Genomic DNA, 18,026 nt, shown 5'->3' on the forward strand with positions numbered 1-18,026 from the left:
TCCAGCAGTGGCAGCTCTCATGTTTTACACATCACATACAGATCAGATTTTCCTTTAAGACAGACAAGGCGTAAAATAAATCAAGTCCTATGTCAATCAACATCACATAAGCAGCAATATCTCACTGTGTGCTCAACGTAAACTAATATTTGTCTTCCTAAAACGATTAAGCAGATTATTATACATATATTCTTCCATGTTCAATTTCAATATGATGTGGAAAATATATTACTTTCAAAATAATAACTCAAACAGTCCCTCATATATTCCCTAGGTAGTGAAATGAAGCGGCTGCACACGTTTCGATTCGAGCCACTGGTCGATCTATTAGTACACATACACTTCATGAGGATACTTGGATTCCATTGAGGGCTGAGTGTAACACTATCAACACGAGAGTTTTAATAAGGCCAGACATTTAAAAAAAACAATGAGAAGAGGAAGATTTTTTTTCTTCATTTTGCATTTGGAGAATTAAGTAGAAATATTGAGAATTAAATCAAAGCAAATCCAAGAATTGAGGAGAAGTCAAAATGCAGTTAGAGATATAAGTCAAACTTTTAGGAATACGTCAAATGACTAACATTAGTGCTCGGGTGGATCAAGTGGTGAAATTGAATCCAGAATCCGATTTTAGAATCTAGGATATTTAGTGAAAACACAGAGTTAATCAGTGTCTGGACTTTGGAGAGACTTTCTCTGACTTATCTTCCGTAGAACATCTCTCAGGAATTCAACACAGAACTTGATGTACTTCATTGTTTACACAGAATAAAACGATAGGCAGGAGTCATAAAGAAATACAGCAGGATTAAATCAACCTCGCGAACCACATCTTGCCCAAAGTGAGACTCAAACTATTTATCATCAGATGTTTCAACCAAAAGCGACACAGATTCAACATCACCAAAAAAGAAAGAAAGAAAGAAAAACAAACAGCTGCACTCAGACACCTTTCCGTTGGGAAACACAAACAGACATCAAACATTGGCGCCACAGTCAAATGAACGTAGATAAAAAATACTTATAACCGGTGTATAGTGTAATTAAAGGCACCTTTTGTAAACAAGGGCGAGACTTAGTGTTAGAATTTTGAAACAAATGGGAACAGAACAAGGTTCGAACGGACACCGTGAGGTCGTGAACACATGCTGCAGTAAACGTGCAGAGAGCAAACTAACATCACTGAGAAGGACACTTGAGGTACAGTAAATTGTAGTGATTTCTGACTTAGTGTGTTCTGTTGAGGCACAGGGAAACCAGAGTGTGTTGAAAGCGTAACAACCATGTGATTATGTAACGTGGACTGAGGTGAGGTGAACTGTATGGCTGCTCATCTGACAGTTGCGATGGTTTAACACACATCTCAGTCTGGTGATGAACCACGCCTGTTTCTTTGAGCGTACATATTTATATACACAAGCAACATATTTTGTCAGACTATGACTCATCTATTGAAATTGTTTGGATGTTTAGATATACAGTACTTAGATTCTGTACTGTAGTATTGCCCTTACAGATCTATGAATGACAGAAGAACCCTGGTGTGCATCTGCTCCCACTGAACTGCCTGGCTCTGGATGTTGCTTCTTATGGCAGTAAAAACATTATTGAATGTAAGAGTTGTTTGATTTCAACTTCTTTTAGTCCTTTGGCTTTCTCCAGAGATGCTGGGTCAGTAGGTGGCTTGCTAAAGGCCAGACATCCAGGGTGGACAGTGTGGAAGCATATGCTCTGCAGGTCTGCTCTGCTGATATAGTGTTTTAGTATTTTAGTTTATAATCACAATTAGTGTTTTCAAGGCACGTGGGGAGATAACGTGAGGGTTTTTCAGCCACTGGGGACGAGCTCAACTTCAGTTAAATATCCACAACATAAAAAAAAAAAACTGTAGTGACACGTTTTGGGGGGGTTATTTGTGACGGTTTTCATTTTTTTTTCTATTTCTGCGAGTTAACATTAGGGACCAATGTTGACGTGAAGCGTTTCTGCTGTAGGTGCAGGCCTACGCTAGAAGTCCCTCAGTTTTGGGGCTCGGGGGGCCCTCCTTCCTCCATGGTGGCCGGTGGGTTGGGATCCTTGTGGAAAGAAGTCTCTTTGTAGATGAACCAGCAGTTTCCTGCCCACAGGATCAGGTTCAGAAAGCCAAAGATCTGCACAGAGACAGGAAAACAGATGACTGCTGACACAACACACACACACACACTGTTCACTCCAGGTCAGCTTGTGGTGGTTTCACTAGACCGCACTGTGTTCGCATTTTTGCTGAAAGGTGGACATGAAACTTTGCTGACAGGGGCAGTGACAGCATGTTGGGAATATATTGCTCTCTGCTTTGTTTCCGTATTTTCAAAAATGGTATTTTAACAGCTGTACTCTTACTTGTCAACAGCAAGGAATAAACCGTTTTTCTATTTGGAAAGAAAGGAGCTATGTTTAACTGTAATAAATATTTATATTACTTTGCGACCATTTTTTGAGACAGTGCAAGTATTTTTTACAACTTGTACAGACCTATTTTTTTTAAACAAGGGAGCGAGTCCAGTGTAGACCAATGTGTGTGAGAGGGGGGAAAGCCCGGGAGTGATTAGTCAACTACACTCGTCGGTGTGTCTTCGCGTCTACGCAGGAAGTAAAGTTCTCAGGCGTTACAATTTCTGTCAATTAGATTCCAGACAGGCCAGGCATGAGATCAGTGATCTCCACCTCCTCTGCCGATGGGGCTGTGCCCGGGTCTTCCGACTTGCCTTCCGTGTTCTATTGCACCCGTGGTCGGCCTCCGGGCTAGCCCTGGTGCGGTTAATCGCAACAGCGTGCTCTTTTATCCCTTTCACCGGCTCCGTTCAGACCACACGTCTCAGTGTCACCCCTCCCTTCCACTCTAAGCGAGGGCTTGACTGACCTGATGTAGGTGCGCTCACGTAGGCTTTACAGAACAGCAACAATATCATAGTTTCACTTTTTAAAAAGGAATCGGGGGTCAAAGGTGTGAACACAAAAAAAGTTGCCTCTTAAAAAATGTAGATGGGAAATCAAAAAAAAAATTAATTCTCAAATTCTTTTTATTTTTGCATTATTCTCTGCTAACGTCTCACTCAACAATGACAAAAATAACCATTGACCCCTTTTTCCTCATTCAATTAAATTAAATAATGACATTGTGAACTTAAAATGAATCAGCACATTGTAATTTCTGTAGGTTATCTATTCATTACCAAAGCATTTATCAGTAATACAGTTAAAATGGGCGAAAATGTGGATAATTGCTTTGCGGGCCGATTTAAGTAGCCCCTAAATTTTCTGTTTATGCCCCAAAAATGTTCATTAAGGAGCTACAGTTAGTCTGGAGCCCTGTCTATGTAGCCAAACTATTTATCCATAAACAATCCTGTATGTGGAGGTAATTAACACGGCTGAAGATATTGTGTACGATAAAACAACACAGTCTGAAGCAAAAAAGACCAACTCATATACCATGTTAAAAATAATATAATATGCAAGTGCTAAAGATTTAAAACTCATAGTAGGGTGTGTTGATTGAGCGATTGTATCTTCAGAAAAAAGAAAAGAAACTTGGAAACTCCAGAGGGTTAAGCACAGCTCGGCAGCTCGACTAAATCCTAGAGTTATCTGAGGTTATAAATGTTATAGACTATGAGACCAACACACAGATTCAGTCCCAGCTCGTGACTTACCACAGAGGCGGTGAGGCGGCCCATGGGAGGGGACTCTCCGGGGTGACAGAGGGCCTTGCAGGACTCCACCAGGTGATCGGGGTTAGTGGCCCACTTGACGTCAGTCAGGCCTTTGCCCCACGCGGAGGAGGACACGAGCCACAGGAAGGCAAAGGCTGCAGTCACCACCAGGTCCTGGGACCGAGAAGAAGACAGTGAACACTGGGCATGTTCCCACACACATCACACACGCACCAATACTCAGGACCGACTAACTAAAGAATATTCTCATCCCAAGAGCAAAATTCACAAATTCTGGCTGCCTTCATCTGTGCAGGCTTCAATAATGACTTTTATGAAACAGATAGTTCTGGTCCTCGAATATTATTGATAGAAGCATTTTTAAAATTCTATAAACACACACCACATTGTGTGTGACAAAATTACATCAATTACATTTGATTGACTGTGGGAGCTAAGTATGGATGAGGGGTTCAAAGAGATGGACCGGACAGAGGAGGAAGACACGCTGAAATGATGAGAGAAATTCAAGAAAGAAAAAAAGAAATGCAGCAGGGACCTTTAAACAGTTCATGTTGTACGTTTTCTGACTTGATGTGCCGAGAAAGATCTATTAATCTAATAATTTTAAAACTGCATTTTGAATTTCCTTGACTCCATGCTGCCATGTATTTGTAAACCAGCCCCCACCGAGACAATCTACACTGACCACTAGGGATGGCAAAATGAAAAGAAACTCAATATATCGGGATCCAAAAATTTGACGATACATTTCGTCAGTCAGAAAAGCATATTGGGAAATGTCCTGGTATAACGAGAGTATCTGGGATGACAACCACCAAAATATCCCTGTCGCAATTACACACTTTAGACAACAGAGGCCGGGATTGCCGGGAGCCTACAACCAGACGTTCTGGAACTGAAGCAGGAAGACTGTTACAACAGTCGTTTGTGATGAGAAGAAGCCGCTGCGTCACGGATTGTGACGAGCATGTCGCCTCATGAGGGAGATTCCCCCGTCGCAGCCACTTTGAAGCGTGTCATACTACAGACATAATTATCTGGTCGTATTCTGGCGAACTGTATACAGACGTGACTCTGGTTAGCTTCCTTGTGCTCGCCTCTATGGTCAAAGCCATATACCTTTCGATCTCTGCAACATTCTGTGCCCAGCAAGTGCTGGGCACTTTTCAACCGCAGATGAAGTTGTTACCTCCCAGAGGGAGGATCTGCTGTCTCAGGAAGATGTGGATTATTTGATTTTTCTCAAGAAAAATATGGATGTGAAGTGAAGCTACATGTGACGACATCTTACAGCACAGTTTGTGTCTGTGGCCTTGAGCAGTTTATGCGTTTGTGTTTACAGCAAAATTTAGGCCTAGAATTTATTTTGTATTTGAAATGGCTGAAAAAATGTAATATCAGTTCTGAATATTCATACGTCACTGTACTGTTATTATCGAATCGTGGTGATATCGAATCGCAAACGACAGAAGTTGTTTGCTAGAGCAACAACCTTGTTTCTGATAGTACCTGGCCACACTCACACACCCCTGAGGCAGAGAGGAGTGCTGACATCACTGAACATCACCTCCACAGCTACACAGTTATTGCCCATGTCCCAATAAACGTCAATCTTCATCTTTAAGCGTGCATCCACTATGTCGGAAGTTACTGCATCTGTATGTTGCTAAGCAACCAATTATGCCAAATGTTGCTGAAGAAATAATCACTTGGTGGAAGAATGATTATTTGCTGTGTCTATTTTATGTAATTTTGCCAGGTTTATGTCATAACCATTTCATTGTGATGGATTACTCATCTAAAAAAGTTAAATCTTTATTGAAAAGTGTCAATCTGGATCGGAGGGTGGATATAATAATTAAAAACAACTCCTTTGATTGGCTTTTGAAAACAGTCTGCGTAGGTTATCTTTCATTGTTTCTGGTCATCATGTGTTGTCAGCTCAAGCTATGAGTCGTTCTGAGGACAACAAAGCGTGCATAATAAAAACACTGAGGAGAAAACGTCGATGCGCGGCTGCTACGTTCGCTGATAGTTTTTTTTGGGAGGGCAGATCCGGTCGCCTATTGGGCCCAGCCCCGCTCTCTCCGGAACCATTTACCCAGCGCCGTCGCAGTGCCTCTGCCCTCGGCTGCAGCGCTGCACGCCCGCCGGGTACCCAACTCTCCCTTCTCCTTCGGAGAGCGGGAGGGGGATTCAATGTCTCCCACCCCGCCGCTCCTCCTCCGACTTCTCGCTGGCTCCGGCCAGCTTAGTCGTGGGTCGCGGTGGACGGAGCGCCCGATGGGTTTGTATCTTTCTCCTTTTTCTCCAAACCCTTTGCCTCGTGGAAATTTACTTTTTAATCTCGGGGGGACGCCGCCGAGGGCACGAGGCTCGTGGTTGCTGTTTTACGCATCCTCCACGTGCTCGCACTCTCTCTGCTCGTCGGCTGGCTCTTCTCCCCCCGTACCCTCCTTCCCTTCCCCGCCTTTCCCCTCTCTGCTTCGGCAGGCTGGACCGGCGGCACCCCCCGTCGGGCCCCGCACAGAATCGGGCGCAGCTGCCGGTGGACTTTTTTAGTCTCCGCGCTGACCGCGCCGCAGGCTTTGCGCAGGGGATCCCATTCGAGGGCGGACGAGTCCCGGTGCGGTGGGAACTCCCGAGATGCTCCAGAGCGACGTGAGCCTCGTCTCCCTCGACCCAGGGAGGCGAGCCACGGCCTTGGCCATAACCCCACTTTGACTAAGACCTCAGATCAGATGAGACAACCCGCTGAATTTAATTCTATTTAACTATTAAATTGAGGGAGCAAAAGTAGTATCGGCTCCAAATATCGGCTCAAGAAAATCGGCAGTCCGTATCGGTCATCGGCTAAGGCTGATGAAAAAAGAAATCTGTATCGGCATCGGCCCTAAAAAATCTGTATCGGTCGATCCCTACTTATAAAAATTAATATAAAAACCCACCCAACTCTATTCCTACTGAGGGTTGGTGGGTGTAAAGAAGCTTAGGGGAGGATATGTACTCACTACGATGGGGCCGCGGGCGGTCTGGCGGTAGACACTCTGGTAGCCCAGGTAGAGGATCAGTGTGGCGGTGCAATACAGGAACCCAAACACACCGACACACACAAAGAACTCTGCTGAGGAGGAGAAGTCGCCCCGCAGGTAGGTCTCGTTGCTTTGGGTGCCGTTACATAACGGTATCTTATATGGGTGGGATGACAACCTGAGGAAAAGAACAGACGGAGAAACTCCTTCAACAGCAGCTCTGACCACTCTTTGTTTCATACTCTGTGATTTCAGAGAAAACAAGTCCTCACCTCAGTTACGCTTTTATCCAACGGATGCAAGGACAGAGAATATTAGGGATTAAGCCACATTTGTCAACACGGTGCACAAACAAAACAGAAACGTGAACTAATCTGCATGCTTGTCATGAAGGAATTTCATAGAGAATTTGATATTATCACCCAATAATATCTTAAAATCACTAACTATGATCATAAAAAATTAAGTACTTGTCTTCTCACTGATAATGAGGTATCAACAGTTCTGACTGGTAGTCGCCATACTACATGTGCACTGGACACATTCCCACCCATAACACCTCTGCTCAAAACTTCTGTTCTTATCTAAAGCGATCGAAAGGGTACTTTTCAAATAGTGACAGACGTTCCAATGGCAGTCTATCGTATCTGTTCTCTCCAATACGGGCGTCTCGGGCACAGCGCGTGCTTCCTTCAATGTTTCGTGCCACAGAAGGACATCCATATTTTATTACCGTCCGACAGGGGTGCCCCCAAGGCTCGGTGTTGGGGTCCCTCCTCTTTGCAATGTACAGCACTTCCTTGGGTCCAATTATCTGCTTGAATGGCATGGCATATCACTGCTACACAGATGACACCCAGTCATCTGCAGTTATCATTGCATTAGTCACCTCCACTACTGCAGTACCCTTCTGGCCCACAACTGAGTCCGGTTCTGATAGAAATGTCTTCCTGTTAAACGGGAGGGTTTTTCTCTCCACTGTCACCGAGTGCTGCCCATTGTGGGAACTGTCGGGTTTCTCTGTAATAAAAGTCCTGACCTCACTATGTAAAGTGCCTTGAGATAATGTATGTTGTGGTTTCGCATTATACAAAAAAGTTGCAATTTTTTATAAATTCACAGTACAAAACTTCAGTGCAGCCCTTGAGTCAAAAAGGGCCTAAAAATGGCAGCTATCCTGAGCAAATATCACACCTAGTCTGACCCCAAAATGGATCAAAAACCAGTCAACCTAGCGTGAGCAGCTGTGGTGGGTGGGGCGTGCGGCCTGTGTTATTAACATCATGAATATTCTTAGTCTCACAATTCCTCAGTGAGGGAGAGAGAAGGAAAAAGATATTTGCATTGTGATATTGAGTTCAATCCATGTGGTTCAGTGCTTTTTGATAATGGGTCTAAATTCAGCCACGCAGCAAATACTGCATTCTGCATTCAACCAAGTCATTTGTTTCTGCTTCTGCGGAAACATGATGGCTGTGGTTGATGTTTAGCTGTATTGAGACACAAAGTAAGTCATGAAGAGAAAGTTGTAGGGGACAGGAGATGGCCAGAGGATGGCAGTATTCCACAGTACAGTAACTGTTTGACAACTGAGACAGGAGTAGGATCTAACAGGTTAATATTCTAGCATATTAGTGTTGGTAGTAAACTTTAAGAGAATGTCTGAAAATCCTGTTTCATATATTAACTGCATTCAGTGCTTATTGGGAGTTAAAAGGGAATAACCTTTATCAGAAAGAGCAGAGGAGCACTGTTGTTCTACAGTACCTGAATGGGTATCCAAACTCAGGCTTAACATCCAGTGTTCCCGTGGGTTCTGGACAGTTGACTGTTAAGTGGGTTGTCCCGGAGTAACCTCCAGTCGTAGCAAAGGCAAAGATGGTGAAGACCTGTAATGGCAGAGAACACAGGATGGTCAAAGGCTTTTCAATGAGAGGCATGTTTGTTTGACTGACTCATGTCTCAAAGTTTTAGCAGGCTTTTGATTGTACAGGGGATAAAACCCGGCTCTAAGCTTCTACATTAAAGCAAATAGAAAAATAATACCATGGTGCCTTTTACTTTCTCGATGTAACAATTTGTATTCACTCTGAATCAACGTCCGCCCTCTCACTATCTTCCCTGCAGTTGTGTTCAGTGAAGGGAAAGTGCTGATACGTGTAATGCAGCACTGATGAGACGACACTAAAGTTGTGCAAAACAAACTTCAAACTGTGAATGAATACTTAACTCTTTATATATATTTCGTACGAGACTGAATGTCAGGAAAATGTTACTTTCCCGAGGGAGAAATCAGCTGAGCAAAAAAACGCTGATATCCTCAACTGTGCCGGAAAGCAGCAGGAAGAATGGAAAGCAAAGAGCAACACAGACCATTTCCTTTTACCTTTAACACAAAGGGACTGTGCAGTAGTACAGCGTATACTGCAGTGAGGAACTTGATGGCCAGTTTGCATCAATTTCAGCAAAGTTAGATGGCCGCGAATTGAGCAGCAAGATGTGGACAGCCTCCCTTCATTACAGAATGACTAGAAGCATACTGACATTTGCGTCTTGATGAAAAATGTTGTGAACTGCAAGACCTGAGCCTGTGTTCACAGAGCAGACTTGGACGATGCTGCATCGATGCAGTGAAGGACCATAATAGACTACTACCGTCACTTGTTGATTTTCTGACTGTGGCTGGACAATCAAGTTTTAGAGTTCAAAATTACTTGCCGGTAGAAGTAACGCATGCCAATGAAATAGCGGACCCAGCTCAGCCAAGAAATGATGCTGTAACCGAGTGTTTATTGTTACGCCTGTACTGTATCATTTATACGAAATAACAACATGGAGACGTAGTATGAACCAGCGTGATCCAAGACGGAACAGCAACTTTATTCATCACCGTCAAACACACTACAGCGCATCCGCTCCCTACTCCTGTTCAGCTCTTCGCAATAAAATCCCAACTTAAAATCACTCCGTATTTTGCTGAGGCAACCTAAAAACAGATTCCAAATGAAATGTAATGTACCATAAATAAAATTAGCAAACACTACGTTGCTGTTTGCTACGTGTCCTTTTTTAGAGCAGTTAAAATAATAAAATAAAAAAGGGAGTTCATATATATCTGACTGCTTTGATTCCTAGATGAAAATGTAGCCATGATGTGCAGTAATATCGAAAATGGAGGATGCATCGTGATGCATCGTGATATCAAATCGAATTGTTGACAGAATAATCGTAATCGAATCGAATCGTGAGACCAGTGAAGATTCACCCCCTAACATACATATATACATACACACATACATACTCAACAGTTTAAAAATAGCAATAATATTTTGCATAGACATATAATTGTCTATTTTTGATCCAAAACAGCCACAGCAATTCCGGCACAGTGCCGGGAGAACTTTAAGCCAAGAGTATTTGGAAGCTTTTCAGGTTCCGCTGAGGATTTTCAGGCATGAGTTTCATCTTTCAGGAATCTCTGGATCTCGACAACATTTCTCAGCTTTCACCTCAGCCCTGTTTGACCCACCCATTCTGACTGCGCCCCAGATAAACTCCTCAGAGAGGGCGTGCGTCCAGACTCCCTGTCCAGACTCCAGTGTCCACCCAGCCTCCCACTGACTGACTACTGCATTCCTCACTACCTCCCCTGGTCACTCAGGGAGCAGCAGGAAACTGCAGCCGCTCACAGAGTTCTAAGTCCTGCAATGTCACACTTTATACAGCAACCATTATTTGTATATTATCATTAACATATGGTAATAATTATCCAAAGTCTGACCAAACAGGTCATGACTGCAAAAATAGCCCAACCCATGTCTCCACAGAGACGATCTCCCTCCATGTGAAACTGAAAAACTGATGTTACTGGTTTATGTCCATTTTACAGACAGTGGCATTCAGACTAGTTTGACATTCAATAATATCGAGTATAAACCTGAGCTCAGGGAGGCCATCGGCTCTCCCAGCACTAGAAAACTTCATTATAGACGAAGTCTGTTTATTTCAGTCTTGCAACTGGAGCAGATGGACAACAAATTGCACTTATTGGATTTCCTGGAGGAACTGGTGAACAATGAACAATGGTTGCTGCTGTGAAAATCAGATGTGAAAGATAAATGACTATCATAAAGAAGCAACTCCTCAAACTCAAAAAGAGTTAGAATAGAACAGAATAGAGCGCAACAGTGAGCCCGCCCACTTTTTGAACAGCTCCAGTTCCGGGTGTGAATTCCTCTTCATTCATTTACTCCATTGACATTTCATGAACTCCTTATTAGGGATCGACCGATACCGACTTTTTAGGGCCGATGCCGATACCGATTTTTTTTTCATCAGCCTTAGCCGATGACCGATACGGACTGCCGATTTTCTTGAGCCGATATTTGGAGCCGATACTACTTTTGCTCAATTTAATAGTTAAATAGAATTAAATTCAGCGGGTTGTCTCGTCTGATCTGAGGTCTTAGTCAAAGTGGGGTTATGGCCAAGGCCGTGGCTCGTCGCTCTGGAGCATCTCGGGAGTTCCCACCGCACCGGGACTCGTCCGCCCTCGAATGGGATCCCCTGCGCAAAGCCTGCGGCGCGGTCAGCGCGGAGACTATAAAAAAGTCCACCGGCAGCCGCGCCCGACTCTGTGCGGGGCCCGACGGGGGGCGCAGCCAGTCCCAGCCTGCCGAAGCAGAGAGGGGAAAGGCGGGGAAGGGAAGGAAGGTACGGGGGGAGAAGAGCCAGCCGACGAGCAGAGAGAGCGCGAGGACGTGGAGGATGCGTAAAACAGCAACCACGAGCCTCGCGCCCATCCGTTGGCGGCGGGCCCCCAGAGATTAAAAAGTCAATTTCCACGAGGCAAAGGGTTCGGAGAAAAAGGAGAAAGACACAAACCCACCGGGCGCTCCGTCCACCGCGACCCACGACTAAGCCGGCCGGAGCCAGCGGCAGAGCGGGGTGGGAGACATTGAATCCCCCTTCCGCTCTCTGGAGGAGAAGGGAGAGTTGGGTACCCGGCGGGCAGAGGCACCGCGACGGTGCTGGGTAAATGGTTCCGGGGAGAGCGGGGCCGGGCCCGATAGGCGACCGGATCTGCCCTCCCAAAAAAAAACTATCGGCGAATGTAGCAGCCGCGCATCGGCCGATGCCGATACACGTAAAAAAATGCAAACATCAGCCGATATTATCGGCCGGCCGATAAATCGGTCGAACACTACTCCTCAGAGTCGTGTGATGTGTTGCAGCTTGTGTTTTGTGTGCGACTGAAATATGACCGTGCTGTTGCGATTTTAAAGTCTTTTTGGTTGTTCTTTTGGCAACTGAAAAAAATAAGGGGTTGTTCAGTATTTTCTTTTTCTCAATGTGATCTTTCAAGAAATCATTTTGGTATTAGCACATGATAAAGGTTAAAAGGTACTATAATAACACCACAAGAACCCAACTCTGACAGAGAGGCTGTGTTCACACTGCAGCCAGCCGCACAGCAAAATGTTCAGCTTGGCTCAATCTTTGCCAGATCAAAATGCAAACAGATCTGGCAAGGCCTTGCAGTGCCCAGTGGCATACGCCTGAGCACACCTTCCGAGAAAATTGACTTTGTAGGAAAACACTGCACCTCACGATCATCATGACAGATGGTCTAGTTCGACAAAGAAATAAATGTTGCTGTTGAAAAATGCCAGAGGTCGTAAATCCTGTCCAACTCTTACTCAAACTCCACTCGAAATAACTTTGTTACTATCACTAGAAGGGCCAGTACTCAGAGCCAGCTCTAGCCTATATGGGGCCCTAAGCAGAATTTGATTTTCTTAGCTAATGGTTAGCTAGCTAACATTAGCTGAAGATACCTTGACTGAACTGAAAGTCTTGTTTGACGGCTATCTTTATAAGGTAGTGCATTTTCCACTAACTGTCTGTCTGACAATAGCTGTACCCTGCCTAAAGTTACATTGGTCTGCTGGCCCTAAGCAGTCGCTTAGTCCACTTATGCCTTGGGCGGACCCGTCCTCTACTACGAAGCAGGATGTGTGGTTTTCAAGGTAACTTCAGGTTTAACTCTGGGTTTTCAGTCCTACAAAACTGGTTCACTTATGCTGAACTGCTGATCTGGTCCAGAGGAGGTTAAACGGACGATAACATCAAAACCTGTTAAAACAAAGCCCAACTAGTGACCAAGCAGATCACTGGAAAACAAGAGTCATCATTCTACAGGATCCTGTAAGGGACATGAGTTTAAAGCACAGTGACAAAAAATAAAAGCGCAGCAGATATTTATAGATGAGAGGAATCATGTTGCTGTTCCAGACATTTCATGTGTTCATTCTAGTTTTTAAATCACATGTTGATAATAGTTTGTTCATCATCAAAGGGGCAAAAATACTCGATCATTTTCGGCAGCCTGACTTCAAATATCAGGAATTATTTCAGGTTTCTTTTCTGTGGATCAGGACGAAGAGACTTCGTCCACAAACCGGAGGGTTGGTGGTTCCGTCCTGCTTCCCCCCAGGTGTCCTTGGGCAAAACACTAAACCTTAAATTGCCTCTGAAGGCTTTTTTGCTAGTGTATGATTATGACAGACAAAGCGCGGTAAACAGCAGCTCTGTGTGGATGTGACTTGTACAGTAAAGTGCTATTATTGGTCATTAAGACTAGAAAAGAGCTATATACACTCAATTTACAGTCCTGTTGTTTTCATCTGATCATATTGTTAACATCCATTTAACCTTGAAAATCACATTTACAACCTGTCTGACGTCTGACTGCTTGTGGTCCTTGGCCTTCAGTGACAATTTGGTTTATCCTTAAAGGTCCCATATTGTCAAAATTGAGATTTCTTGGCTTTTTTCATAATAAATAAGGTCTATGGGCTCTGTAAGTACCAAAAGTGTCAAAACGGTCAATCCACAGACATTCTGCATAATTTTTTTTAAAAGCACAAGGACTTCCGTATAAATGCGATGTCACAGCTACGCAGTCACTGCCTTCAGCCATGCCCCCAGCGCTCAGCCTTCATCCGTTGCTGAGCGATCAAAAACACAAGAAAATGTCAAGGAAGCGCTGTTAACTCGATGGATGTCAGGAAGCTACATGATTGCACAGACTTCCTAAGGAGGCCCGCGACGTGGAGCTGTTGTTGGGGCAGAGACGCTGGCTGTTCTGGACGCTGAGGCAGTGGCCTCAGCTCCTTCCCCCCTCCAGAACAGCCGGAGTCTCTGCCCCAACAACAGCTCCAAGTCACGTCACCTTGCCCAGCTTCCAGTCCCTCAGCAGATCGCTCCGGCGTCTTCCGCCTCACGGGCCTCCGCCAACACCGGTTACCGATGAATTTTGCGTAGTCGCGGGGAGCAGGGAGATAGTTTCTCAAGGGCTGAATCTGCCTTGCTCCAGGCCAGCACAGCTCTGAGCACAGTGAACAGACACACGGTGAACAGAGGAGGTGGCTGGTCTGGCCGTGCGTCATTCAGTAACAGTCGGACAATCAGAAGAGGCTCATTACATATTAATTAGACAGGCCAAAATCAACTTGCGTCTTTGCAGAGCTCATGAAAAAAGAGCTATAAAACCATATTGAGATGTTTTCTAGTACTAAAAAAAACAAATACATCTTCTTAAGGATATCAAACTTCAAGTAAAACACCAGAAAGGTGACAATATGGGCCTTTTAAAGTACTGTCATTTGATATCCAACCCACCTGTGAAAAGTGTGCACTAAACTTTAACTCCATAGTACATTGTATACTGTATGTTAATGACCAACATGACACGGCTGCTTGGCAAGCACACGCCTTAAACACACAGCACACCTGCTTTAAAAGCCGTTTGCACAAAAGCCACATAGGAGGGGGCGTTACTGAACAGCCCTTTTTTGTTTTAGTTTACAGTCCATTCAGATTACCCATTGTAAAGTCAACTGTACAGGAGCTGGCAGTCCTCATAGCAGACTGCTGCTGTTCTTAAACAACATTCACACTCCTACGTTTCCCCCACCCATCCACACTACTACAGAGAAAACGGAAAAACGGAGAACTGGGAAAACTCTGGGGCTGTGTTGTAGCACTGACGGGCAAAAACTGAGACCACAAGCAGTCAGCTGATCAGACAGGTTGTAAACGTGATATTCAAGGTCAAATGTAAACAAAATGATCACATGACTAGAATAGAATGGTAAACCAACTGTATTTACATAGCTCTGTCACAAAAGTAAGCAATAAACTATTGTAGATATGAACTGGACTATAAATAATCTAAATTAAAAAGTAATTGACAATGTGATATTTTGATGGCAAATAATAAGGAGAATTATGAAAATAATTTACTAATGGATTATTAATCCAACAGTAAATTGTTCGAATTTACAGACACAAAAACAAAAAAGTGTCAATCAATAAGTTTTAAAAATACATTCATGAATTCATAAACAAATAATACAAATGCAGTTTAGGAAGAAAAGTAAATAAGTATTCCCCCATCCCCTGGGGCCTGTACTACCCAGGGAGTCTTTTTGTTATTTGGCTTAACGGTTATATCATACTCAGCTACGAGCACGCAAAATAAATTTTGATATTTAAAAGTCAGTCTAATAATATACTGTAAATAAGGACAGGAATTTGATCAAGTTGACTATTATGTGCATATTTTAGCCCTTTTGACTGTCAATGATCTAACTGCTATGTAGGGAAACTGAAGTTAAGCGGCGGGGAGAGAAGTGGGTCAATCAGACTGAATTGTTCATTAATCATCATGAGAAATATTGAGGTGTGTGGATCATAGTTTAGTCAGAAGCTCTGTTTTAAAAAGCAGAGGGGACATGGAAAGTCTGGAGCAGCAAAACAGTTACACTTTCTGTATCTATAGAATAAACATCAACTGCTCTTTACTGTAAACTCTGTTGTCCCAGTCGGGACCCTGTGGAGTGATGACTCGGGGGTTTCCAGTGATCTGATTGGTCAGTAGTTGGGCCATTGACAGGTTTTAAATTGGTTGGCAAATAAATTAAGTATGCTTTTTTTTTTTAACTGTACAATTCGTTGCTGATTAAAAAATGCATTATTTCCATTTCCATGACACTTGTGGTCCTCTGTACCAGTGTACTCCTAACTGGAGAGGGAATTATCAAGATCACGAGGATCCAATGAGAAGAATGCTGAGCACAGATCTGTTATCGCCGAAGTTTGACGTGGGTTGTCATCTACTGCGGAACATATTTGAATCACTCACCCATTCCAGTGCACGGATGAACCCCAGGGGTTCTTTCAGAGGTCCCAGGTCCAGAGAGAATCCGGACGTCAGCTTCTGAACGCAGCAAACAGCATGTGTGAAGGAACACGGACGGAACGTTAGTCAACTTTGTCACCTTGCGGCTAACTGGCCCTGCCCTCGTTAGCCGAGCCCTGCTAGCGACATGCTAGCTAAGGCTAACGCACATCGACCTGGCTGTTGAGCTAACACCTACCTGAACGGTTTCCATTGAGCCGTGAAACAACCGCGGAGTGCCTGGTGTGCGCTCCTGAACCCGTCGGTGTGGTTGTGAGGTCGACTCAAAGTGCGTGTCCAGACGTTGGACTGCGAGACGGAGACTACGAGTGCTGTCAGCAGCGGGCAGAGCAACAGGAGGCGGGGGACTGATAAGTGTGCGCTCAGCCCGCTGTCATCAAAGCCCGTACAACTGCCCCGCCTTGCGTCACGGCCACCGGAAGAAGAATACTCACTTCCGGTGGCTTTTCAAAATAACGGACGTGTTTATTCACGAACATATGCAACATATATTAATGAAGTTGATGTAGTTCGACTGTAGAATATTAGTTATTTTTTTCGCCACCCATCTGAAAATACACAACCAGAAAATAGACTGTAAATATCCAGAGCTGTCCCTAGCCTATATGGGGCCTGTAATAGAAAATATTATATAGACTGTGTTATATATACTTTATATTGCGTGAGTCATAGTTCTATATCGCGTGCACTGTAATGTGAAAACCTGATAGCTTATGCCTCCCTTCACATTCCTCCATTACTTCCATTCAAGTTTGTTGGGGAAAATCTTTCGTGGGTCCGGTGGAGAGGCTGGAATAAAGATTCTTTGAACAAAGTGGATTTCGTCTAAGTATTCTATTCTGTCGCGAGCAGAAGGCAAACAGGTTTCACAGAGCACACAGGGGAGTCTGAAAAAGTGCTCTCTGAGGTTTGTCTTCAGCAGAGCTTTATAGTGATAAGACAAAGAGGAGTTTCCAGTGATAGAGGTCTGCCCACAAGCAGTGAGGTCTGCAAAAAGATATATGGAGGAGGTCAAGGTAAGGGAAGAGTGTAAGGATATATGGCAGAGGATGGGAGTATGACAGGGAATGGGAGCAGGGGGTAGGTAATGGAGGAATTTAAAGGGAGGCATAAGCTATCAGGTTTTCACAGAACAGTGCATGCGATATAGAACTATGAATCACAGTATAAAGTATATGTAACACAGTATATAGAATATTTTCTATTACAGGCCCTAAGTAGAATTTGATTTGTAACTATTTGTCAATTTCATGAGTTTCAGCCTTTATACTTCTATGGTCTTTAATCTTAATTTTAGCTAGCTAACGTTAGATGAAGACACCTTGACTGAACCGAAGTCTTGTTTGACAGCTAGCTAGCCGGCGAATGTTAATGGTAAAACATTAAAATTATTCATGCATGTTCTTTTTTTGTGACATTGTCCAGAGCTGTTGAGAGAGAGAGAGTAGCGACAACAGAAGTCCAAAATGCTTGCACGTCATGTGTCCCATGTAGACTCCAGATAGTTCCCAGAAGTTCTTGGCGCACAATTAGAATCCATTATTCAGAGCGACAGAACTGCGATTTTTGGTAATAAGTAGTCAATAAATGTATTGATTTATAATATAGCAGCATAGGCATGTCGGTCTGCTATAACTCTTTGTAGTAAGTCAATATGTTTTTTTAAAGTAAAATTAAATTTATAATTTAATTGAATAAAATAATAAATAATTTAATGCTTTAATGCGCATGTTGACAATTTGATTATTTAAACGTCTTACCCTTCATAAGTGCAACACAGACGGTCCATTGACTCCATTCTGCTGCTACTCTATTGCGCTGCTGCCCACTTCCGGGAACTATTGAGAGGCTCCATGATCCACCATTACTGGAAAAAAATGGACTACTGGAGTGAACAGAGTTGTTGCAACTCTCTTTCTCAACGGCTCTGACATTGCCGACATCTTTAACTTTATACGCCACTGCCTTTTCCATCAACTGTCTGACTGACTATGGCTGTGTTTGCCTACA

At 43.8% G+C, this 18,026-nt stretch overlaps 1 protein-coding gene across 1 annotated transcript; it reads right to left on the minus strand.

Moving 5' to 3' along the window:
* sypl2a (synaptophysin-like 2a) lies at positions 1 to 16,430 on the minus strand. Its single transcript, XM_035631034.2, has 6 exons — positions 16,195 to 16,430; positions 15,960 to 16,034; positions 8,519 to 8,640; positions 6,731 to 6,929; positions 3,696 to 3,869; positions 1 to 2,153 (listed from the first exon to the last, which is right to left on the minus strand). The coding sequence occupies exons 1-6, from the start codon at positions 16,207 to 16,209 to the stop codon at positions 2,022 to 2,024; spliced, it is 717 nt and encodes a 238-aa protein (XP_035486927.1). The 5' UTR covers positions 16,210 to 16,430; the 3' UTR covers positions 1 to 2,021.
* Between the last annotated feature and the right edge of the window lie 1,596 nt (positions 16,431 to 18,026).

Source organism: Scophthalmus maximus, chromosome 6, assembly GCF_022379125.1.
Source record: "Scophthalmus maximus strain ysfricsl-2021 chromosome 6, ASM2237912v1, whole genome shotgun sequence".
Lineage (NCBI taxonomy): Eukaryota > Metazoa > Chordata > Actinopteri > Pleuronectiformes > Scophthalmidae > Scophthalmus > Scophthalmus maximus.

What these genes read in the sequence shown, in the direction of transcription:
- sypl2a (XM_035631034.2), bottom strand. An exon ending in TCATCCGTGCACTGGAATGG is followed by an intron (nt 8,641 to 15,959) that starts GTGAGTGATTCA and finishes CTGCCATTACAG; the next exon opens with GTCTTCACCATCTTTGCCTT. An exon ending in GCCGCCTCACCGCCTCTGTG is followed by an intron (nt 2,154 to 3,695) that starts GTAAGTCACGAG and finishes GTCTCTGTGCAG; the next exon opens with ATCTTTGGCTTTCTGAACCT.